We start from the raw sequence: 27,428 nt of genomic DNA on the forward strand, positions 1-27,428 counted from the left end.
TCACCTTGGTGCTATTTGAGAGCGAGTAGGCTATGTGCCAGCACCAGGTTTCAACTTCTTCCTTCTCTCATCATCTCCGACACTAATATGACACTACACACACACACACACACACACACACACGACTATCGTACTTCACAAAAAAAAGTGTGTGTGGACACAAAGGAAAGAAAAAACCTTTCCAATTGGTGAATATAAATTATGGAATAATGTCAGATTTGTAGTTTTTGAGAGAACTTACGACCCAAGTGTAACAAAATATGTACTTCACAACCATTAGTATTAGGAGGACTGGCATTAGCAAACTACCTACAACTACCGTAACCAGTGAAGTTTTTCTTCATTGTTTTCAGTTTTACTTCTTAAGTTACTTCACAGGGTGGTTTGTTTGGATCTGATTTTCAGAGATTGTTGAGGCAGGGGCCACATATGGCAGTCATGTGTGCATGAGCTGTGTCTGAGTGATTGTGTAAATGTGTGTATGCTCTCATTTTCTGACAAAGACTATGGCCAAAAATTTAGTTGTGAGAGTTTGATTGTCTTTTCTGTGTGACTGTTTGCACCTCAGCAATCATCTTTACAGTGAGTTGATACCTATCCTCATTGGTACTGATTCTCAGAGTATTTGCAAAGTTATCTGTTTCATTGATTGATAACTGCAGCCTCATTTAATCAACATGGTGTCTGTGACACGTGAATTGCTGGCCACACTTGTGGACTTCCACGATGGGCCAAAACCACAGGCCATTTCTGCAGGTATCTCTAACAGACTGGGCCTGTCGATCTGAAGCCCATCATTTCCCACTAATATGCAAACCTTACCATCAGATCTAGTCTCACCAATCTTCTGCGGGTCGGGTCTATTTGTGTGTGGGATAATGTGGCGGATTTTCATGGCTTATCCAAGAACCCAGGACTGTGGTGGTCCTCAGCAGGTCAGAGGCCATGGGCAATGGATTGCAGGAACTGCGACTGTCCCACTACAAGTACATTGTACAGTGTGTCATTTTATAGACATTTTATTTCTTCTAGTACATTTTGGCATTTTGAAAATAATTTATATATTAGAAAGTATGCACAATAAGAAGAAAAAAAATTGTAGCATTTGGTGGCTGTTTGTACACTAGTAGTCACATATTTCTCAAAAGAATAATCACATAATACTTGTAAAATCATAGACATAACACAGCCACTAATAACCAACAATAACGAACATAGTAGAACCAAAATTTTATTGGTGGTCACCTATAGTGTTGGTTTACACAACTGTTCCCTGCCTTATACACTTCTTTCAAGAGGCCTGCTTTCTTCTGAGGTTACTTCTGAAATCAGTGAAGGTATTTTAAATCTGTCTTGTGGCTTCAAGGATATGCATATTTTTGTCACCAAATGTGTTTTATTTTATTGAAAAAAAAAATACCAATGGTGGTCTTAATAAAACATACATACCATTTGACTCGCTTGCTGTCTCCATCTAAAAACAGTTCATTGAAAAACATGTTGATGTTAGTACTTATGATTTTTGGTCACATGGAGAAGAAATGCAGAAGTCCTTACACTATTTTGTCAACTTACGTCTTATTTAACCTTGAGCTGTCAAAATTTATCAGGGAAAAATGCTAAAACTTGTCTGGAAACCAGGGAATTTCACTTGGTGATACTTGTGGCAATACTGCTTCAGTACAGTGTCTTTATAGGTCAGTAGTGGGTTATACTTATCATACAAATGCATTATGCTTAAAAATTACTATAGAAAGTATGTATAATTAAATAAAAAAAGATCAAAGTGAAGAATACATTGTAAATACAAAATCAATTTAAACTAAACTTACAAATGAAAATAAACAAATAACTATACAATAACATTTTTATCTGTATGACTTGTATTCAGTCAAAGCCCCAAACACGTCATAAACATATATTTAGTACAAAAAATAAAGAAAAATTGACACAAATTTCTATAGCAATAACAAGAAAATGACATTTTTTCTCAATGTGACATCTTTTCAGCCAAAGCCACCATCTTTGTCAAAACACTGTGCACACACATACTGAACACTTCCAGCATATGAACCACTACGAATTTCTTGCACTGCACACACAGATTTTTAGTTTTGTTCGAACTTTTGCATCCTCCTATCTGGCTGGTCTTCCACACGGGTACTCCACATATTTCAGTGGTCGCAGTGAATGTATGAACAGATCCTTTCCGTGATTGTATGTACAGCGGAGAAAAGAAACATTCATCGGCAAACTTTTTCTCCTGTTGTCTCTCTGTAAAGGATCCAGGCATTGATACCAGCAAGGTGAAGGACGCTGAAAACCACATGCATAGGCCATCTGTGGCAGGCAAACTTTACAGTGTACAAACGAGACATCTGGTCCACAATATCAACTCCAAATTTCCTAGAATTGTAGAAACTCAAAGTTTCAGGGAGTTTCTTCTGTGTTTGTTTGTCCACTGCAACTGACTGGTACACTGTGCTCAACAGAACAACATTGTTCTTGGTCTTCTCCTGATATGAGGTAATTGTTGTGTCACCAGATTTGTATAAAATAGTAGCATACAAAGATCTGGCAGTAGACTTCGCTGATGGAGAAACTTCTCTTCCGGTTTTCTGCAGTGTACCCACCATGGTTGTGTTCTCCCACTTCAGCTGCTCTGTAAGATGTTTTGCTGTGAAGGAATTGTCACATGTTGCATTTCTTCCTTTCGAAGTATAATGTTGCATAATACATGTAACAACATGCTCTGCAATGGGTATGTTAGTGGGTCTTTCACTTTGTTTACCCAAGTAAGGAAATCCATTCACAATTTATTTACTACTGACATATGCTGCGAGCCAGGACTTCCAACCAAATTTGTCTGGTATATTACTCATATTGTATGTCCGTCCCCGGTAGCTGAATGGTCAGCGCGACAGAATGTCAATCGTAAGGGCCCGGGTTCGATTCATGGCTGGGTCGGAGATTTTCTCTCCTCAGGGACTGGGTGTTATGTTGCCCTAATTATCATCATTTCATCTCCATTGACACGCAAGTCGCCCAAATACTTGCATCAAGTGAACAGTCTACCCAACAGGAGGCCCTAGTCATGCACTCATGTTGTATGTAGTGGCACTGAGCTTTGCATGGGTAGAATTGCTCATCAATGGTTATAAATGCAACTGGTTTGTAGTTCTGGATACAGTTAGATATGAATTCTAAGTGGGGTAGCTGCTGTGAAGCCTTCGGTCTTAAGTCTTTCGACATGAGTGTACTTGTCATGAAATCTTAAAAATGGCATGACTTTAATGAACTTATTTCTTCCTTGAGACCACAGAAGTTTCAAGGGGAAGTTCTTTCCTCCATATACTCCACGTGCATACATTATAGCTATAGCAGCTTCTAATTAGACAATATTGAGTACCTATGCGTCATTTTGGAGAAGTTCTCAGGCTCGAACTTCTGTAAAGTTTTTATGTTCTGTAGAATATTATTGTCTTATCAACACTCGCCATGCACTCAAGTAACTGCCTGCAACCATAAGTTTCTTAGTATTACACTTTGGCCCAGGAGTTTCAACCAACATGTTGTGACAACCTAATCTTCCAGGTGCATGCCCTTGTGCAATTCAAGTCCACACTGTTCTATCAGCTGCAGTCTCTGCACTTCCAACTTCCAGATGCTGAGATGGATGTGATTTTTTTCTGATTTTTTTCCTCGGCTGTGAGAAGGAATTTGTTATACTACTGGAATCAAACATGTAAACACTGGGTTGTTTGTTTGTTGTTTTACAGGTTCTGAGTGTTCATCTTCTGACTCTGATGATTCTGTTTTGTGGGGCTGATATTCTGTGTAATTTTTGTCATCTTTATCATTTTTATCATTCAACTCATCACATTCAAAAATATCTTTTTCTTCAGAATTTTCTTCTGGTAAACTCTTCACATAATTCACTAATTTTTCATCTGAACAAAAACACGGGCATGCCATAATGATGAGGAAGAGTGCTAAACTTCTGCAGAGCACGACAGCATGTTGACAGAGAACAGTTACTAAAGTATGTCCATTCTACCACTGAATAAAGTAAAAATGCCTTGTAATTACAAGGTGTTTGTGGTGATAGAACTCATCTTACTATTACTTTGGAAGGTTTCGGTTTTAGTTTGTGCACAGCTATGTGAGCAGAAGCTACCAGCACACCAACTTGAAATTCTAAAGGGCACAACAGTTCCCTCATACTTCTTACTGAGGCCATTCCAAACTCTCCTAGTTGGGCTTTAGCAGTCGGAGATGGTAGTGGCCAAGTTTGTATGTGTTTGTGTGTTTTTTGTCGACGTCTGATGGAGGACTTAGTCTGATAGCTGAATTATATCTAGCATTCCTTATTCAGTTGCCTGTCTGCCACTAAGTGCCTTCTTTAAGTGCTGAGTAGCAGTCTATCCTTTTCATATTGTTGATATTCCATCCAAGATTTTTTATTATTTGATTTCATCTAGGTTTGTTCTCAGTTGAAAGCAATATGCCACCTGCCACACCGTGTGAGCAGTGAGTCAAACTATCCTATGGTGATCACAGCCTACCTAAGGGGATATTTGTTCCCACACAACACCAGAGACAGCACTAGCATCGTACTTGTAGTATGTATGGAAGTGAAACATGGACGATAAATAGTTTAGACAAGAAGAGAATAGAAGCTTTCAAAATGTAGTGCTACAGAAGAATGCTGAAGATTAGACGGGTAGATCACGTAACTAATGAGGAGGTATTGAATAGAATTAGGGAGAAGAGAAGTTTGTGGCACAACTTGACTAGAAGAAGGGATCGGTTGGTAGGACATGTTCTGAGGCATCAAGGGGTCACCAATTTAGTATTGGAGAGCAGTGTAGAGGGTAAAAATCATAGAGGGAGACCAAGAGATGAATACACCAAGCAGATTCAGAAGGATGTAGGTTGCAGTAGGTACTGGGAGATGAAGAAACTTGCACAGGATAGAGTAGCATAGAGAGCTGCATCAAACCAGTCCCAGTCTCAGGACTGAAGACCACACCAACCAACCAAAGCAACCTACACTTGATGATATAGTTTTCTTCTTGAAAATGTAAAATTATGTTTCATAAAGTTTTGGCAGAATAGTAACACTGATTCACTCAAATATAATTCTTATTTGTGTTGCCTCATATATTTTGAATGATCCACTCAAACTTATAAAGAAAACAGAGAGTGCTGAAGATTTTGTAACAAGACCATAGTGTGGCCTTCACTTTATTTGTACAATATCTCTGGTTGTTTTAAAACAATAGTACTGAAGCTAATGAGTGAACAAATTTAATTTGCAGGTGTCTAGCCTGGGATGGGATGACACTCATTCTTGGAGGAAGTCTTGGAAGTCTGTATATATGGGACTTAGTACAAGTTACACTACTTAAACAAATTGATGCACATGCAGGTTTGTAATTTATTGGTTTTGTTCATTTTACAGGACACAGAATAATATGACATTTCTTCACATTTTGCTCATTAATTTATGTAATTGTTATACTAATGCCCAACATATCTTTATTATGAGACTGTACAGGACATTGCCCTGTGAAATATATTCACAAAATTTAACTAAGCACTATTTTCCAATAATTTAGTAACATTGATAGTAATACATTGTAGATTGAAAGGAGAATTCTCATATTACATAATGCTCTCATAGCGTAGACATTTTTTCTGAAGACACATACAGGAAATATTAAAAAATATAATGACTTAAAAATGTAAGAAAGCCTATTATCAAAGCTTTAGCTACTTATTTTGCAGCCAATTAAAGATGTTTGTTAGCAAGGATTTCTGTAGATTTGAAAAATAAAATGGAATTCATGCTTTGAAATCGGATGTGATAAATTAACAAGAATGATGAAACAGTTTATGTGTGAAAGGCGATACTTCTCACAATCCTAACTAGGTTTATTAAGTTGCTCATTGTTGAAATGAATAACCTTTATCCTGTGCCAAATCTGACATTTTCCAGGTTGTGTTATTAGATTAACTGCAATAATAGTACGTTATTATTGTTATTATTATTATTATTATTAGTAGTAGTAGTAGTAGTAGTAATAGTGGTAATATACCGTATTTACTCGAATCTAAGCTGCACTCGAATCTAAGCCGCACATGAACTTTGAGACTCGAAATTCAAGGGGGGAGAACAGTTTTAGGTCACACCACCAAATTGAAACAAAGTTGGTCCATTGTAATATGAGACACAATTTAGGTCGAATGAATGACGATACAGCTACAATAGTTTGGTTCGAGTCGTAAGCTTAGCAGTTAAGCTTTACCAGGTAGTCATTGCTATGCATCAGGTGCTCCGTCCGTATTTATACGGGTACCCTTCGTTTTTCACGTGCTTCGTCTGATTTGAATTGATTGCTTATTTTTCTTTGATCTGATAATAAGTGCCGTTCTCTTTGTTATAGGTGTATTTATTTATTTATTTATCTCTTGTTCCGGTGATCCATGTTGTGACAGTATCACAGGATATGGAACGTGTCAATTTTACAAGCTTTTGGCCAGAATTTATGGTAATACATAAAACAAAACAAAAACAGTAAACAGTAACTTAGGTCCCACTACAAAAAAAAAAAAAAATACATTTTAGAAATAGAGATTACAAAACAAAAAACAGTAAACAATAACTTAGGTCCCACTACAAAAATACATTTTAGAGAGAGATAAAGATTACAAAATAATAAGTGTTACAGAGAAATAAATATTGCAAAATATATGTTTACAATAAAAATATTCGGTATTACAAATACAAATTTGGGCATACATTTGCAATTTACAATACAAGAGATGTTAAACACTGTAGTTCAGGAACTCTTCTAATGTATAAAATGATCCTTGCAATAGAAACTGCCATAAGGTTTTTTTAAACAGGAGATCATCATCTACCAAACACTTAATTCTTGAAGGGAGGGCATTAAAAATCTTACAGCCACTGAAATGGCCTCCTTTCTGCACCATACTTAGATTTGGCTGTTCATAGTGGATATCGTGTTTCCTTCTAGTATTGTGACTGTGATATGCACTATTCAGCTTAAAGATGGATTTTTCTTTCCTTATGAAGCACATCAATGAGAATATATATTGCGCAGTGGATGTAAGTATTTCAAGCTTCTTAAAAAGATTCCTGCATGTCGCTCTAGGATGGACTCCACACATGATCCTTATGGCTCTTTTTTGTACACACAGTACTTTTTTAGCCAGTGGCTGATTTCCCCAAAATATAATTCCAAATGCCATAATTGCATGAAAGTAACCATAACAGGCTGACTTCATGGTTTCCATATTTCTATAAGAAGAAACAATGCGCAATGCATATGTTGCTGAACTTAGTCTTTTGCACGGATCCACGATGTGGTTGGACCAATTCAGTTTGCTATCAATATGCAAGCCTAGGTATTTTGAGGAATCTACCCTGGTTATTGTCTGCTCACCTACCATTACAAATATTTCCTCATCTTTGGATGTTTTGTGGAACTGAATATATTTTGTTTTACAGTAATTTAAAATAATACCATTAATGTTGAACCAGTTCACCGTTTCATTTAAAACCTTATTTGCCGTTACCTCAAGCTTATCTTCCGAATTATCAATAAGTAGTGTAGTGTCATCCGCGAAAATGGTGAATCTACAATATTCCGTAGAGAGAGGAAGATCATTTATAAATATAATAAAAAGTAGGGGGCCCAGAACTGAGCCCTGTGGCACTCCACATGTGATGGTACCTCATTCTGAAGATATTGGGACACCATCTTGACTATCTACTACAACTTTTTGTTTCCTGTTTGACAGATATGAGTCAAGCCATTTCCCTGCTGCACCACTTATACCGAGACGTGCAGCTTTTTGTAAAAGAATTTGGTGATTTACACAGTCAAATGCTTTTGTTAGGTCACAAAATATGCCAATCACTTTCAGTTTTTTGTTGATAGATTCCAAGAGTTTGCCAGTAAATGCAAATATTGCATCTTCTGTTGACAAACCTTTCTGAAATCCAAACTGACTTTTGCAGAAGCTATTGTGTTCACTGAGATGCTTAACTATCCTGGCATGCATTAGTTTCTCTAAAACTTTTGTAAAGCTTGTCAGTAGTGATATTGGCCTATAGTTAGCAATATCCGTCTTATCCCCCTTCTTATACAGCGGTTTTACAACTGTGTACTTAAGCCTCTCAGGAACTATTCCTTGCTTAAGTGACGCATCGAAAATGTGGCAAAGGACTTTACTTACATGACTGGAGCAGTATTTTAATAATTTGTTAGAAATGTTGTCAGTTCCAGCAGAGTTTTTACTTTTCAGGGATTTAATAACTCTTTCAATTTCTTGAACAGCGACTGTTTTTACCTTCATGTGTTGCACTAAACCAGGTACTCTAGCTTTCAAAAGATTGATGGCTTGCTTCATGGACCCTTGTAAACCTATTTTTTCTGTTACTGTTAAAAAATTGTAGTTGAATGTGTCTGCAACTGTTTTTGGATCGCTAACAAGATTACCCTCACTTTTTATTTGGATATTTTCACTACTAACTGCATTTTTCCCCGTTTCCTTCTTTACAAATTTCCAGATAGTTTTTACTTTATTGCTCGAGTTGTCAATTTCTGCCTTCAAGCACATGTTCTTTGCTGCCTGAATTGTCTTATTCAGAACTTTATTGTAGATTTTATAGTGTGTAATCCTACTGTTATCATTTGAACTCCTGGCTGCAGCATATAGTTCTCTTCTTGTTTTACAAGAGATTTTGATGCCTTTAGTAATCCAAGGCTTGTTTCCAGATTTGAACAGGCTTTTGTCTCACTGATTTTTTAGGAAATGCTTCTTCAAAAAGGCTTGTAACTTCATTGATAAATATATTAAATTTTGAATTAACATCAATTGTAGCATATACAGGAGACCAGTCCACAAGCCGTAATTGCTGATTAAAGGTTTCAGTGGTGTGTCTGTTTATAATCCTAAATGTTTTCCAAATGAAATTTTCTTTTCTTTGTACATTCATTTGGTTTAGAGTGAGGAATTTCCCTTCATGATCAGAGAGCCCATTTATAATATTTTTCATGGTTAAATTATTGCACATATCCTTATCTACAAACACATTATCTATTAAAGTGCTAGAGCTGGCAGTTACTCTAGTTGGAGTGTCCACCACTGGTACTAAATTGTAACAGTACATTAAATGTTCAAAATCTGTCTTGTTTCTATTTTCTGTTAAAAGGTATTGAAGTCACCCTTAACAATGATAGATTTAGTTTTCCTACATAGGTGGGCCAGAAGGGATTCAGTTTGTCTTAGAAATACATTTAGATTTCCAGCAGGTGCCCTGTAAACAGCCAGAACAATAACAGTTGCACTATCTGCTGTTAACTCAATGCCACACACCTCAAAATGTTGTTCATCACAGTATTTGCTTAAATCTAGGGATTTATACACTATATTATTTTTTATAAATATTGCAACACCACCTTTTTCCGTAACAGATCTACAGTAATGAGTAGCTAAACTAAAGTTCTCAATCTGTATCATGTTGATCCCATTCATAACGTGATGTTCTGAGAAACACAGTATATCAGGCTCACTTTCACACTCGTCCTGTAAATTTATTAGCAACTAGTCTAAGCTGAAAGTACATTACTATACTGTGTCATGCATTATTTGTCGCATTCTGATAATGAGTGTTCACGACCTGTCGCCGCTCGCGGCATGGCTTGCTTTTGTGCGCACTACCGCTGCTTACAATTAAAAAAAAAAAAAAAGAAGTGAGGAATCGTCTCATTAGCGAAACAATGGCAAGAGACTGCTATTTGTTGTTATTTACACTGCTGCTTTCTTTGATAATGATCAACGAGAACCAAATAATAAACTGCGTTATAGATGATGTTCTGAACGACAGTTTAGCGAAAAATTTTCTCCGTTTGGAAATCTTTGCAGATGCCTCTTTAGTACATTACTTTCTGCACAGAAATTAGAGTCATCTTAGATTTAAAAATCTAGTCAATTGCCGTGCTTCATTTCTGACTCTATCACTATTAGGCATAAGAATAATACAAATATAAACATGACATGGTATGTGTATTCTTCCGCGTTTGCTGTTGTCTCACTTGACTCACTCAGACAGGATTTAAATGAGATAGCAGCAAACACGAAAGAATACATGGCAAAATGTTTATATTCGTATTATTCTTATGGTGAAGAGAATACTGCATGTGATTCACAATTCATAAAAGTTCCCATTAGCAACCGTCTCTTCTCACAGGTAGTAAGAAATTCAGAACGTTGAATTGGCCATATTGACAAACATCGCAAACAGTCTTGCCAGTCGGATTTTCGTAGTACATTGAAAAGCTGTACAATACGGAATTTGTATTTACTCCGTTGGATAATGTATTAAAATGCAGTGGTCGAAATTTGGGGCGGAGAAAAAGCTCGTCTTCCACCTTTTTTTTTCTTTAAATTTATTTACTGACACAGAGGTTTTGGCCCCAGTATTTATCTTTGTGCCTGCAAAGCCTGTGTAGCGCTACATATATTCGACGGCAGAAGTTAGTTGTGGCGGCACCTACCAACATATTTCAGAACTTCCGCTTACGTTGCACTCGATTCTAAACCGCAGGCGGTTTTCTGGATGACAAAAACTGGAAAAAAAGTGCGGCTTAGATTCGAGTAAATACGGTACATTACATTTTTTTGCTAAGCAGTCATAAACAATCCTCCACAGTTTCACTGATTCCTGCTGACAAAGTTATTCATTTTATTTACATGTAATCAATCAACAAACATATTCAAGGCATTAAGATCACCACTTTTTATCTTCTATGCTGTTGTTGTTGTGGTCTTCAGTCCTGAGACTGGTTTGATGCAGCTCTCCATGCTACTCTATCCTGTGCAAGCTTCTTCATCTCCCAGTACCTACTGCAACCTACATCCTTCTGAATCTGCTTAGTGTATTCATCTCTTGGTCTCCCTCTACGATTTTTACCCTCCACACTGCCCTCCAATACTAAACTGGTGATCCATTGATGCCTCAGAACATGTCCTACCAACCGATCCCTTCTTCTAGTCAAGTTGTGCCACAAACTTCTCTTCTCGCCAATCCCATTCAACACTTCCTCATTAGTTATGTGATCTACCCATCTAATCTTCAGCATTCTTCTGTAGCACCACATTTCGAAAGATTCTATTCTCTTCTTGTCCAAAATATTTATCGTCCATGTTTCACTTCCATACATGGCTACACTCCATACAAATACTTTCAGAAACAACTTCCTGACACTTAAATCTATACTCGATGTTAACAAATTTCTCTTCTTCAGAAATGCTTTCCTTGCCATAGCCAGTCTACATTTTATATCCTCTCTACTTCGACCATCATCAGTTATTTTGCTCCCCAAATAGCAAATCTCCTTTACTACTTCAAGTGCCTCATTTCCTAATCTAATTCCCTCAGCATCACCTGACTTAATTCGACTACATTCCATTATCCTCGTTTTGCTTTTGTTGATGTTCATCTTATATCCTCCTTTCAAGACACTATCCATTCCGTTCAACTGCTCTTCCAAGTCCTTTGCTGTCTCTGACAGAATTACAATGTCAAAGTTTTTATTTCTTCTCCATGGATTTCAATACCTACTCCGAATTTTTCTTTTGTTTCCTTCACTGCTTGCTCAATATACAGATCGAATAACATCGGGGAGAGGCTACAACCCTGTCTCACTCCCTTCCCAACCACTGCTTCCCTTTCATGTCCCTCGACCCTTATAACTGCCATCTGGTTTCCGTACAAATTGTAAATAGCCTTTCGCTCCCTGTATTTTACCCCTGCCACCTTCAGAATTTGAAAGAGAGTATTCCAGTCAACATTGTCAAAAGCTTTCTCTAAGTTTACAAATGCTAGAAACGTAGGTTTGCGTTTCCTTAATCTAGCTTCTAAGATAAGTCGTAGGGTCAGTATTGCCTCACGTGTTCCGATATTTCTACGGAATCCAAACTGATCTTCTCCGAGGTTGGCTTCTACTTGTTTTTCCATTCGTCTGCAAAGAATTCGCGTTAGTATTTTGCAGCCGTGACTTATTAAACTGATAGTTCGGTAATTTTCACATCTGTCAACACCTGCTTTCTTTGGGATTGGAATTATTATACTCTTCTTGAAGTCCGAGGGTATTTCGCCTGTCTCATACATCTTGCTGACCAGATGGTAGAGTTTTGTCACGACTGGCTCTCCCAAGGCTGACAATAGTCTATGCTAGAACATTGAATAATGGTGCATGAATGGCCTTTAATCACACACAACAAGCTAACACCAGGAAGGATTACATAAAATATCATTGTCCTTATAGTTCAGTTCTTGGTTCCCACTCTTTTTAACATGTAACAACTGATCTGTAAGATTGGACGGTACTGTCAGAATTAATAAAACTTCTTGCTGCCACAAGCATTCTGGTTAATGATCTAAATTTGTCCATACACTGCTGCATCTTAGTTGTGTTACACCTACCCACATAATGCAGTGCTCTGTTTTGACTGACCTCCACTTCTTTGACCACTCAAGGAAACAAAATGATTCTCAGTTTACAAATCCTTATCACTCCTAATGGGGTACGTTTGCAGTCTGGAACCATAAGCATCTTTACATTGAGAAAATGCTTTAGAAAGTCCATAGGTCCATAAACAGCAGCAGCTTAAAAGAGACTGCTGAACAGTGACGGAACTCTGGCTCTTTCTTGGAATGTCTTTTTTCTTATCAAAAGAGGGGAAAGATTGTTCAAGAAAGTACCACTATTTTATGCAGGTATAGATCTGTATTGTATTGCCAAAACTCTGAAGTCCATTAAGATGTTAATAAATTGCACCCTTTTGATAGAAATGGATACTTACCATCCATAGAATGTGTCTGTAACGTTAAACTGCTTTAGAAATTCTGTTATAGTAACAGACATGCACAACTCTTTCTATTCTAGTAAGAGAGGTGTGTTTTAAAGGGATTCCATGATTCATCATCATTTTTACTTCCCACTTATCCTGCATCAGGCAGAGATGGGACAATTGTGGCACTTCTCCACTTTCACCTGTCTTTCCACCATTCATCTTTAACTTTTTAATCCAGTCCAGATTCCTTATTCCTAAACTGGTCATGATCGAATCAGTCCATCTTGCTCTGGATCTCCCTCTTGCCATCGAACTTGGGCCCCATCATTGGTGTTGGTATTAATCTGTCTTCCATTCCTCCTAGGTGTCTAAACCATTTTAATGTACTCTTCTCAAATCTGTCATTCAACTTTTCTACTCCAATTTGCATCCTAACATCTTCATTTCTCACTCTGTCTCTTCTCATTTTCATTTCTCCGGAATTTCATTTCACTGGCTTGGAGTCTAGTCTAGTCACAGAGTTAAACTCTATGTAAGTGGCAGCACAGTCCCAGTAGAATAACACGATGTCTTTCAAGTTGAGCGCACACACCAAAAATAAACAAGATTGCACAGTTATGGTATGTTCTTATTAGTTGACACTGTCGATGGTGATAATTGATTGCTGTCCCAGTAGATCATTGAGGAGATGTAACACAGGCAACCACACCACATGTAGGTTCACAATAAGAAATAATTACATTGGATTAGATTCAGTTTTTTTCCATAGGCCCAAAAATGGGATGATCCTCATGCATGTGTAACATGTCAGAAAGTAAAACATATAAAACATAGAACATTTGAATATAATACTCAGTTCCCTGATCATTTGTTAGGAGATTGTCCAAATATGTGAATACATTACAGTAAACTGGAACTACTAATGAAACTTCCTGGCAGATTAAAACTGTGTGCCCGACCGAGACTCGAACTCGGGACCTTTGCCTTTCGCGGGCAAGTGCTCTACCAACTGAGCTACCGAAGCACGACTCACGCCCGGCCTCACAGCTTTACTTCTGCCAGTATCTCGTCTCCTACCTTCCAAACTTTACAGAAGCTCTCCTGCGAACCATGCAGAACTAGCACTCCTAAAAGAAAGGATATTGCGGAGACATGGCTTAGCCACAGCCTGAGGGATGTTTCCAGAATGAAGTTTTTCACTCTGCAGTGGAGTGTGTGCTGATATGAAACTTCCTGGCAGATTAAAACTGTGTGCCTGACCGAGACTTGAACTCGGGACCTTTGCCTTTCACGGGCAAGTGCTCTACCAACTGAGCTACCGAAGCACGACTCACGTCCGGCCTCACAGCTTTACTTCTGCCAGTATCTCGTCTCCTACCTTCCAAACTTTACAGAAGCTCTCCTGCGAACCATGCAGAACTAGCACTCCTGAAAGAAAGGATATTGCGGAGACATGGCTTAGTCACAGCCTGAGAGATGTTTCCAGAATGAGATTTTCACTCTGCAGCGGAGTGTGTGCTGATATGAAACTTCCTGGCAGATTAAAACTGTGTGCCCGACCGAGACTCGAACTCGGGACCTTTGCCTTTCGCGGGCAAGTACTCTACCAACTGAGCTACCGAAGCATGACTCACACCCGGCCTCACAGCTTTACTTCCGCCAGTATCTCGTCTCCTACCTCCCTGTGAGGCCGGGCGTGAGTCGTGCTTCGGTAGCTCAGTTGGTAGAGCACTTGCCCGCGAAAGGCAAAGGTCCCGAGTTCGAGTTTCGGTCGGGCACACAGTTTTAATCTGCCAGGAAGTTTCATATCAGCGCACACTCCGCTGCAGAGTGAAAATCTCATTCTGGAAGTACTAATGTTTACAGAATTAATATGTTGTCAGAGTGGAACACAGTTGTGTACTTTCAATAAATTTATAATTCACAAAATACCTAATCTTGACTGATGTGACCGAGTGCTGTCAAACTGAAATCTAACAAACATTTTAACTTAAGTTGGTCTAACAGTCCCTGTTAAGATATTCATTTATAGAGTAGAAGGAGGTGCCTATCAGGAAGTTTTTCAGGCTGTGTTTAAAATGTAAACCTAGCTTTTAATAGTTGCTGGCAGTTTATTGAAAGTGTATGTTTCTGAATATTGGACCCCTTTTGGCCACAGTCTTTATGTACATTGTTCTGATTCCTACACTACGTATTGAGATATTATTTGCAACAAATTTCATTAAGGAATAATGTACTGAGAAACAATGGTTAGAATACCTAGTTCCTTAAACAGATTTCTACCTGATGTTTTTGGATTTACGCCACAAATAAGTCTTATTACCCGCTTTGGTACTCTAAAAACTTTTGCTCTGTTTGATGAGTTACTCCAGAATATGATTCCACATGACATCATTCACATTGCAAATTCAGACTTGTGTAGGCACTTCAGTAATTCTGTGGTATGCCCTTCCCAACTGAATTTATTATAGAGTTGTAATCCCAGAAATTTAACTCTGTCAACCTCTCCAACCTGTGTGTCCTCATATGTTGTACATGGACTGGAAGGAAATTTCTTACAGGTTCTGAACTGCATATAATGTGTCTTTTCAAAGTTTATTGACAATGAATTAGTGTCAAACCATTTATCAATGCCATTGAAAATTTTATTAGCAGCCATTTATAAATCTGTACCTGACTTGCTATTTATTGCAATGTTTGTATTATCTGTAAACAAAACAAGCTTAGCGTTTGACAATGTAACAGATGAGAAATCATTAATGTACACAAGAAAAAGCAACAGGCCCAAGAGGGGACATCAATGAACACATTAATTAATTCCCAATCAGATGAAGACTGATTGCTTATTCTACAGGTATCTCAAAGAATACTGCAAATATTGAAGCAAGTAATCCAGAAATCTAAGCAACTTTATTATGAGAAAAAGAGGATTTCATCAGGCAACAAAATAAACACTATATCCCGTATAGTGAAGACAGAGACAGGTGGGGCCAAAAAGGAAGAGGGAAAGGTGGCTCTAAAAATAAATGAGACATTGGTAACAAGTGCATGTAGTGTTGCAAACATCTTAAACAAGTACTTTGTGTCTGTTACTGACAACTTGGTGTTATCTGATTCAGTAAACAGTGCAACAGAATATCTGAGACCAGTCTTTACAAATAACTTCAGTAAAATGGAAATACCACTCAAGTGTCCCAAAGAAGTAGCATCTATCACAAAATCCTTAAAACCAAATTATTCTACTGGTTATGATAACATGTCAATGAAGTTAATCAAAGAGTGCTCATGTGCTTTGATTTCTGTCTCAAGTTATTTGTGTAATCAATCTCTTATCAGCAGAACATTTCCTGGCAGGCTAAAATATGTTGAAGTTACGCCTCTTTACAAGAAGGGGGATAAAGAGATGCCATCAAACTATCAACCAATTTTACTTTTGTTGCATTTTTCAAAAATGTTTGAAAAGGTTGTATTCAAGCATCTTCTTAAGCATGTGACTGCAAATAATATATTGTCCAAATCAGATTCTGGCTTCCTTAAGGATTCTGATATTGAGAAGGCTATTTACATGTACAGTGAGAATGTACTTAATTCATTAGATAACAAATTACAGGCTACTGGCATTTTCTGTGACCTCTCAAAAGCCTTTGGCTGTATGAATCACAGCATTCTCTTAAGTAAACTAGACTATTATGGTGTCACTGACAGTGCTGTGGAATGGTTCAAGTCTTACTTAACTAACAGGAAACATCAGAGCTGTTCCTTGATAGTAAATACAGTCTCCTTTTTGTCCCACATGAGATTTTCATTCCTTTTGTAATCCATGGTTTATTTTTAGACTTCTGTTTGATTTGAGTTACCATTAAGAAAAAAAAAATTTCAGATGAGAAACTAATTTTATTAATGAATACTTCGTATTTTCCATTTGAATCAGAAGTATTGTAAACATCTATCCAGTTCATGTGTTTAAGCAGTCTCCTAAAATTTTCAATTTTTGACTGATTTATTGCCCACCTCTACTCAGATTTAATAGATTTTTACTCTGACAAGTTTCAACATTTAACATAAGATGCTGCATATCATGATCAGATAGCGGATTTACTATTGGTTTTGTGATATGACTTTGTTCCCTAGATTTTCTACAAATATGTTATCAATAGCCGTCTCAATTTACTTACCCTAATAGCAAAGTTCACAGTAGGAATTAAATTGAATGACAGTGTTACTGATTGCAATAATTGGTCACTGGCAGAGATTTTCATTAAATCCACATGAAACTCACCAGCAACCAGTATTTACTTGTTTTTTACTGTGAGTTGGAACAACAGAGCTTCTGGATATTTTAAAAAGTTGTTAAAGTTTTCTGAGGGTACTCTGTGTATACATCCTGTTATGCAGGACTTATTATGATATGAAATACTACTCCTGTCACACGAACTTCTAAGTGCTACTCTGAGCAAAATTTATTAATATCAGTATTCTTGAAATTAAAACAGTTTCTGACAAATGTGGCAACTCCTCCTTTCTTCATATTTTCTCTACAGAAGTAAGAGGCTAACTTGAATCCTGTAACATTCAACGTATCTGTACCAGTGGTCACATGATGTTCAGAGAGGCAGATTATATCAACTGGTTTGCTCAACTCTAATTCTTCAACATGAATGAGCAACTCATTAAGATTGTTAAGCTTTCGTGGCCACTTGTTGACGAACTATCTATTGGCTTAAGTCTTGAGTTCTTCGGCCGACGTTTTTCTGATGGTTTTAGTGACGTTTTCCCAGCATGAGTTGCTGGCATTGTCCATTGGTGGGCAACTTCTCCATGGAACATTTTGAAGCACAGGCACTGGACCTGGCAACTTGTAAATCTAAGGTGATATACAGATACAGCGATGATACTGTCATTGTGTGGAGTTATGGTGAAGAACAGCTCGGCGACTTCCTAAAACACTTGAACAGCTTCCATACCTACATAAACTTTACCATGGAAGTAGAAAAGGACAAAAAACTACCATTTATAGATGTGCTGGTTACAAGGGATCGCGAAAACCTGTGACACAGCGTGTATCGAAAATCGACAGACATGGACCGATACCTGCACAAACTATCAAACCACCATCTCAGCCAGAAAAGAGAAATGATAATACACTCATAACATGAGGAGGATGAATATGTGAGCCGCAGCACCTCAGATGTGAAATGCAACACCTGGAAAGTGTTCTGAGGAGGCAATGGGTACTCCACAAGTTATGTTAGAAGTGTAACAGAGCCAAACACTCAGCGAAGTGACAAATCAGAAAAAGAAATGTTGGGTATGGCCTTTCTGTCATACATTCCCAGAATGATGGACAGAATTGGCCGTATACTACGTAAATGTGGCGTAAAGACCGTTTTCAAACCAATGAAGAAGATCAAAGAATGTCTTAGATCGGCAAAGAGAAAAGGGACCCATTTGCAATGTCGAGAATATACCACATACCATGCACATGTGGAAAAGTTTATGTTGGAATGCCTGCCAGTCAACACCAGGATCAAAGAACATAAGTGACATTGCTGGTTGGGGCAGGTGGGGAAATCAGCCATGGTAGAGCACACACTGTGTGAGACCGACTACATAGTACAATTCACCGACACGTAAGTTCTGCCTGTGGAGAAGCAGTATCACTCCCATTTGTTCAGACAAGCTATAGAAATACAAAAACATGGGAATAGCTTCAACAAGGAAGAAGAAGGCCTTAAGGTAAATTGATCCTGGTTTCCCATGCTGCAGTGAATGACCGTCGTCGGTAGCAAGAGGAGAACTGCACCAGAAATGACCGTGGAGAAGCCCTCAGATGTTGGCACGCAAGGTACATATAGTCTGCAGCTGCGAGCTTGGCTCCAATTCATCACCATCAAGGGGAGGGTGAAGCTCTGACAATGCCAGCAACTCGTGCTGGTGAAACGTCAGTATAATCATCAGACAAACATCGGCCGAAGAAACCAAGACATAAGCCAGTAGGCAGTTCGTCAACTCATTAAGCTTACCCCCTGGGTCCTCAGATACTCAGATGCAATAAGGATAACTGATTTTGGGCGCTGGCTGAATTATAACTGGATGAACCTAATTTTTCTGTTAATTTTTGAATATCTCCAGTTTCAGTCAGTGGCTGTTTGCATGAATAGTGTACATTAAAATTTGCTTTCAGGCTGCCTGTTTTATCAATGTGAATTTCATTTTCAACCTGTCTGTGAAAATCTTTTCTTTTTGCCCTCCCTACCGTAAAAAAAAAAAAAAAACTGCTGTTCTGTCGCTTGTAGCCACTGGTACTTTACCACATGTGGTAGTACCACCACCCCCCCCCCCCCCTTAAGTTGTTTGCTGCTGACCTAGACAGTTTTCTCTTCCCTTCTCTTCCCTGTTGAAGTGAAAGCCATGCCTAGTATAGTCCCACCTACTGATAGAGTCAACAGGAAAGTTTGTTACGCCCTGTCTACTCCTGCTTCTGCTTGTGGCTCATCAGTTTTCACACCCTGGAACTAACAATATTATGGAAAGTCATACACTTCTCATTCACGGCAAACAAATTTTAGCTTTAGTCTATAAGCTAAACAAGAAAAAGTTCCTAGACTACTCAATTAATATATTAAATTTCTCAGAAAGTCTTGCCTAAAGTTTGGATACTAATTCAAAATTTGCAGAGAAATAGAAACAATTAAATCTGTATTGTTTCTAAGATGAAACAAAGGTAAACAAAGAACTGAGCCTACACTGTATGAACTTTTCATTTATTTCTGAACTTTTCACTTTGACTATTTGCTAGAGAGTGAATGGATAGCATGTAAGAATACACTAACAACACAAACTGTACTTTATTGAAATAATCACATGACTTAAATTGTACAATAACATAAACAAAACCTAGGCGAAAATTCACACGCAAGAAATGTTCTCTTTTTCTGAAAAATACGCAGATAAAAATGAAACCTTCAATTGATGGATTACAATAGGTATTAATTTACTTATTTATGGTATAATATTGGCTTAATTAAATGTCATTACACAGTCAAACACTTATCTTTATGAGAGCTCTGAATGTACACAACTTGACCTAATGTCCCTGAGTTATTAAGAGACAAATGACAGGATGTGAAATCTGGCTTGAGCGTGGTACATGTTGCTGAACTGTCACTTCTACTGGACTCATTGCAATGAACTTTCCCATACCAACGAACACAGTTGTTGCTTCTGTGCTTTCTGGGTTCATACTGCAGACTCTGTAGTTCAGATCACCTTATAGACGTGCATAAGACCAAACTCTAATTTTGTGAATTACATAACACTTTGAAAATCGGCATAGTTGAATTTGACTGTTGTGAATGAATTGCAAACTTTTACTAAAATTTAGCTTATGAGAATTGGTACTGATTATAAATGTAGAAAAATATATGCACGCCATTAAGCGTCTTCAATGTGAATCCCCTTGTTTACAAGTATAAGCACCATATTGAAAACATAGCTAATCACATGGAATTATTAATTAGTGAGTTAATAAACTAGTTCAGTATGTCATATTGTACACAAAAATTAAAGTAACAGAAGTACGTAGTTGAAGGTCAGAACCTAACAGTGCTTAGGGCAAAATCTGCAGTGAAAACTGCTATTATCTCAGAACTTCAAGTTTAATTGTTTCAGAGGATAATTAGTTTCAGGTAATTTTACTGGAAAATTAAAATTCTTAGTTTTTGAATAGTGTATGTCATCATATTGGATTCTGCTAATTAGCCCATAGGTTTTTTTCCACTTACCAAACTGTAGTATTAGCTCTGTAACTTTTAATTAACATTATCTGTATGCAAATTAATGGTATCAATCAAATAAGTGCAGTGAGACGAATAAATTTAACAATGAATTTAAATTGAACTTTGCCTGGTAACTGATTTGCAGGTTTTCATTTACTTATCAGATGTTATATAAACAACTATTTGGAGATATAACAGCTTGCAAAAAAAGTCAATAATTATTGGGAGCCAGTGAAATAAGAAATGGGAATTACCCACTTCTTATGCAAGGTCCAGCTACCTTTATCACCTTCACACTTATTTCATTGATCTCATCAACCTTTCCTGTTTTCATCCTTCTGACTGATAGTTCCACTTATAACATTATAATATCTTTCTCTTCTTCCAGGTCCAGGCCCCCTGCCATGCTTCTGTCCCTCTTCATTGTTATTTTTTGCACTTTCCAGTTTGTCAAAGTACTCTTTTTCCATCTTTCCTTATTCCTCTGGCTGTATTATTACCTCTCCAGTTTCCCTTTTCACCAGCTTTTTGTAAGTGCTTCTCTTCCTCTTATACCTTGTACAGCATCCTGTTACTCCTATTTACATTAAAGGGGTTTCATAACTGTAGACATGAAAAAAGTGAAAAGAAGGGCAAGAAATTGAAAGAATGTCATGTGAAACTGACCACACGTTGACGATCTGTTTAAAATTGGCGCATTGTGCCAATGGCTTCAGCATAACCAATAAAGGGGTAGCCCACTGACTAGACGAAATATGAGAAAAATACTGAGTTCCTACCATCACTGTAAATCTGCCCTGACCTTGCCACATTGTCATGCGTGGAGAAAGGAATGGGGTGGCGATGACAAAATGTTGGTATTGCTGACAGCTGAAAGAAGCCAGGGGATTCAAAATTTTTTGCTCAACATAAAGGTATTTTGAAACAGCTGGCCATACAACCATAGTAAATAGTCCAAATCTTGAAAGGAGACCAATTGGGATACTAAATGGACTTCCTCAACTATCTGGAATCCAAAAACAAGACAGACATCTAGCCCAAAGGTTTTCACACAAATAGTTAATTTTCTGCTTGTAACTTTAACAGTAAAGCACACCATGATGCAGAACACCTCTCCTGCAGCATCTGCAACTGGAATTGGTTTAACATCTCAGTGATGCTTTCACGCTTGCTAAATGAACCTGTAATGAAGCACGCTGCTCTTCTTTGGATCTTCCATATGTCCTCTGTCAATCCTATCTGGAACAGGCTCCAAACTGATGGGAAGTATTCAGTTATTGGTCAAATAGGGGTTCTGTGAGCTACTCCTTTATGGGTGGGGACTACATTTCCTGAGGATTCTTTCAGTGAATATCAGTCTGCCATCTGCCTTACATGTGATTAATTTTATGTGGTCATTCCACATTAAGTCGCTTTGTACACGTAGTACACATATTCCCAGATATTTTATAGATGTGACTGCTCCCAATGATTTTCCTGTGGTAGTCATACAATAATGGGGCCTTCTGCCTATTTATGCACAATACATTACAGTTGCTGAAGTTGAGAGTCAATTGCCAGTCCTTGCACTGCATGTCAGTCCTCTGTAGGTCTTCCTGAATTTTGCCAGAATTTTCTAGCCTTGCAACTTCTCTGTTTACAGTAGCATTACCCAAAAAAGGCCTCATATAAGCTCTGACTTTATGCACTAGGTCATTTATATACAATGTGAAAAGTAATGGTCCTATAACACTCCCTTGAGGTGGTACCAGAGCTAATTTTACACCTGATGATTTCTCTCTGTTGAGAATGACATGCTGCATTCTGTTAGCTAAAAATTCTTCAGCCCAATCACACATCTGGCCAGATATTCTGTACGCTCATATTTTGTTCATTAGGCAGCAGTGTTTGTGAAGATCATGTATCCTTCCACATCACAATATTGTCTATATCATTTGTAAGCTTATTGCTTGCCATCACCACAAAGTATATGTTGTATCAATACAGCTACCGCTGGTTTAGTCATGTCCAGCATTTTAGAATAATCTTTGCCCACTGGTAATTCTTTCTGATATAGTGATTGTACTTTGTGTGTGCATTTGACATAGCACTATGTAACGAGAGAAGGCAAGAATCTCACTGTTGTTGGGCTGCTGCACTCACTAATGTGTTAGGGCTAATTATCAGTGTCGTGTTCTCATGACCTTAAGCTTTCAGTGTGAAATGATTAATATTGTATGGAGACATATGGGATGTTGATAAGACTGAGTGTAGTTAAACAATGGAAACTCCAACTTGGAATATAATAATATATTGTCACATAGAAGAAGGTGTAATTAGATGAATGACGAACACTAACTTCACTTAACGAAGGTTTATTCAGCACTGGCACTTACAAGAGTGCGGAGCGAACTGCCTCAGGCCAGAACACATACAGTAAGTGTGTGTGTGTGTGTGTGTGTGTGTGTCTATATATATATATATATATATATATATATATATATATATATATATATATATATATACACACAAATGAAAGTGCTGGCAGGTCGACAGACACACAAACAAACACAAACATACACACAAAATTCAAGCTTTCGCAACAAACTGTTGCCTCATCAGGAAAGAAGGAATATATATATATATATATATATATATATATATATATATATATATATGGTTATAATAGAGGGAAACATTCCACATAGGAAATATATATCTAAAAACAAAGATGATGTGACTTACCAAATGAAAGTGCTGGCAGGTCGACAGACACAAACATACACACAAAATTCAAGCTTTCGCAACAAACTGTTGCCTCATCAGGAAAGATGAGGCAACAGTTTGTTGCGAAAGCTTGAATTTTGTGTGTATGTTTGTGTTTGTTTGTGTCTGTCGACCTGCCAGCACTTTCATTTGGTAAGTCACATCATCTTTGTTTTTAGATATATATTTCCTATGTGGAATGTTTCCCTCTATTATAACCATATCATTAATTTGAACCCAACAATTACGTTTGTTATTGTCGCTGTTGCATCTTGAAATCTTTCCTGTCGTCTTATTTTCTCTTTATTTTCTCTTTCTGCGTTTACCAGTAGTCTCACTTTCTATTCACCTTCCCTTTTTACCGTAATACAAATTTATCCCGCCTATATATACTCTATAATACGTAACCCACTGCCAAACCATAACAAAAAAAAAAAAAAAAAAAAAATTTTATTTCGCGCTTTCGACAATACCGCTAACCGTTTCTACTTCAATAACAGCTGCCTTCACGTATTAAACAACCATTTCGGCTAGTTCTAATAACTTTTACTTTATTTCCACTTCCGTTTTTCGTACATCACTGATCATTTTTAGCCGCTCTCCACAGGTTTTAACGTCATTATTTACAATTGTTAGCCCCATTTTCGTAATCTTTCACCACAACACCACGCCTTTTAATACATTTACACGTTTTTTTCGAAATTTTCCCGAATTTCTCCGTCCTTTAACGTGTTTTAGCGGCAACACAACCACCTAACCTTCATGCACATCGCTGTCTACCAACCCAAGTTCACCACAGGATCAACTTAACCAACACTTTTTCGCATTTTTTCATACCAGATCTCCAGTTATTTTCTAGTTCACCCTTATCTCTCCCCATATATTTTTATCTTTCATTTTCATTTCAACCTCATCTTACACTTTCCACCTTCTAATACCATGTCACCCTCACAACACCCCCACAACGACCCCATTAAGTTTTATTTACATTCCCTCCGCAAACATGTCTCCCTTAAAACCCACTTCCTTTCACCACCTAACCTTCATGCACATCGCTGTCTACCAACCCAAGTTCACCACAGGATCGACTTAACCAACACTTTTTCGCATTTTTTCATACCAGATCTCCAGTTATTTTCTAGTTCACCCTTATCTCTCCCCATATATTTTTATCTTTCATTTTCATTTCAACCTCATCTTACACTTTCCACCTTCTAATACCATGTCACCCTCACAACACCCCCACAACGACCTCATTAAGTTTTATTTACATTCCCTCCGCAAACATGTCTCCCTTAAAACCCACTTCCTTTCGTCTTTCCCTCTCCTTCCCTCTTTCCTGATGAGGCAACAGTTTGTTGCGAAAGCTTGAATTTTGTGTGTATGTTTGTGTTTGTTTGTGTCTGTCGACCTGCCAGCACTTTTTTTTATATATATATATATATATATATATATATATATATATATATATATATATATAGTGGATACTTGTAGCATGTACTCAAATCGAATATAAAAATTAAAATTGTACAGTCCAGGTGAGTTTTGAACTCATGACTCTCCATGCAACAGGTTAGCATCATAACCACTACCCCACGGTGCTGCTCAGCTTCTTGTGCGACATTTCTCCCTCCTTAAGAGAACAGCGTCTCGATGTTACGTCTTCCTAGTCCAGGAACCAGTCATCGGTCCTGCATACTCCTGATAACTGATTCTCACCCTGGTGGTGATCTTCTTAGAACTTCTTTTGCCGCTATGCTCTTTGTCACCTTTCCGCTTGTTGCCTGTTGCTGGAGCTTTGAATTTACCCTAGGTTGCAGGATCCTTACAGGGCTTCATTTGAAGGACGTGGACCGTATCTCTGATCTTTCATCGTCTTGTGTCAGGTTCAAAATCTTCAACTTCATAAGTAACATCAGACAACTGTCTTACAGCCTTATAAGGTCCAAAGTAGCACCTGAGGAGCTTTTCAGAGAGAACAGCCTTCCGAACAGGAGTGAAGATCCAGATGAGGTCACCAGACTAGTATACTACCTTCGGCAATCATTTTCTAGAGCCTGCTGTGTGTCGAGTCAAGCTAACTGCCGAGCTTCCTCAGCTCTGGTCAACATCTGGCTGACGTAGTCATCGTCCAGGTCATCAGGATGTAACGGAAACACAGTGTCCATCGTCGTAGTCGCCTCACGCCCATCCACCAGGAAAAACACGTAAATCCTGTGGCGTCTTGTTTGGTGGTGTTGTAGGCAAAAGTCACGAAAAGTAGCAACTCATCCCAGTTGCTCTGCTCAAGATTGATGAACATAGATAGCATGTCGGCCAACGTCTTATTAAGGCATTCAGTAAGCCCGTTGGTTTGCGGGTGGCAGGCAGTCGTCATGTGATGGGTAATGTTGCACTGATGACGTATATCTGTCCCAAGATTCGATTGAAAAACATTCATGACCTTGGGGCAACGTGTTTTAATACAATGTCTTCTACGATGAATTTGACTACCTCGGATGCTTCTGCTGTTTTCACAGCTTTTATAATTGCATAGCATGTCAGATAATCAGTGCAAACAATAATCCATCTATTGCCACTAGCAGACATTGGAAATCGTCCGAGGAGGTCAATCCCAACACACTGGAAAGGCATTTCGCCTGGTGGAATTGGTATGAGTCGTCCAGGTGGTTTCTGAGGAATTGCCTTTCTCCTTTGGCACTCTCGACAGTGCAACACATAGTGACAGACACTCCTAAATAAACCTGGCCAGAAAAATCTCTTGCGGATTCTATCGTATGTCTTAATAAGTCTTAAACGTCTGGACTCAGGTGTGCCATGGAATTTCTGCAGAACATCTAAGCGTATGTGTTTAGGAATCACTGGTAGCCACCTCTTTCCAAACGGATCGAAGTTTTTCTTGCTAAGTAATCCATTAACTACCTTAAATTGTCCTTTCACATCCTCTGGCCGATTTAAGGCAAGCATAATGTGAGATATCTTGGCATCCTCCTCCTGCTCAGCACAGAGATCCTGGAGTGCAGCGAGACAGTCACTATCTTCATCTTGATGGCCTTGCACAGGGTTTCTTGGTTGGCATCTTGGTGTTTTCTTCCACTTTTGTACACTATGGTAATGTCACACTATAGAATACGTAGTGCCCACCTGGCGAGTCGTCTTGTTGGATCCTTAAGACCTGTCAACCAACAAAGTGAATGATGGTCTGTAACAACTGTGAACGGTCTTCCATAGAGATACTGTCAAAATTTGCGCATGGCCCAGATCACAGCAAGCAAGACATTCTCTTTCTGTAGTTGAGTAGTTTCTCTCAGATTTTGTAAGTGTCCTAGAAGCATAGGCTATAACCTTCTCTTTTCCATCCAGAATTTGCATCAGAACAGCACCGATCCCATACCCACTGGCATCTGTGTGTAGCTCTGTAGGTGCTCTCTCATCATAAAGACCAAGTACAGGATCAGTCGTCAGAGCTTTTCGCAGCACATCAAAAGAATCTTGTCAAGCACCACCGCCAGATAAATTTAGCATCAGCTTTTATCAATTCTTGGAGCACCCTGGCTTTGATACAAAACTCTTTGATAAAATAACGGTAATAAGAACATAATCCGAGAAAGCTTTCACACCTCTAATACTTTTAGGAATAGGAAATTCCATTATAGGTCTCACCTTTTCTGGGTCTGGCCACACACCTTCGTTTGACTCAAGGTGACCAAGTATTTTGATTTCTTTTGCTCCAAAGAGACACTTTCTTGGATTAAGTTTCAGTCCGCCTTGTTGGAGACACTTAAGAATGGCCCTCAGTGTTTTTATGTATTCATCAAACGTCTCTGAGAACACTATAATGTCATCTAAATAACAAAGCCACATCGTTCACTTCACGTGCCCTAGAGGATTATCCATCATCCATTCAAAAGTTGCTGGTGCATTACACAAACCAAATGGCATTACCTTAAACTCATACAGGCCCTCAGTGGTGATGAATGCAGTTTTCTCATGATCAGCCTCATCTACTTC

General features: G+C 38.2%; 1 protein-coding gene across 1 annotated transcript in view; it reads left to right on the forward strand.

Moving 5' to 3' along the window:
- Nucleotides 1-27,428, forward strand: part of LOC126458511 (protein FAN-like) — a 209,785-nt gene that overhangs the window by 162,482 nt on the left and 19,875 nt on the right. Inside the window, exon 17 of the mRNA XM_050095606.1 lies at nt 5,322-5,431. Within this exon, the coding sequence (XP_049951563.1) occupies nt 5,322-5,431 (110 nt within the window). The remainder of the gene's footprint in view (nt 1-5,321; nt 5,432-27,428) is intronic.

Source organism: Schistocerca serialis, chromosome 2, assembly GCF_023864345.2.
Source record: "Schistocerca serialis cubense isolate TAMUIC-IGC-003099 chromosome 2, iqSchSeri2.2, whole genome shotgun sequence".
Classification (NCBI taxonomy): domain Eukaryota; kingdom Metazoa; phylum Arthropoda; class Insecta; order Orthoptera; family Acrididae; genus Schistocerca; species Schistocerca serialis.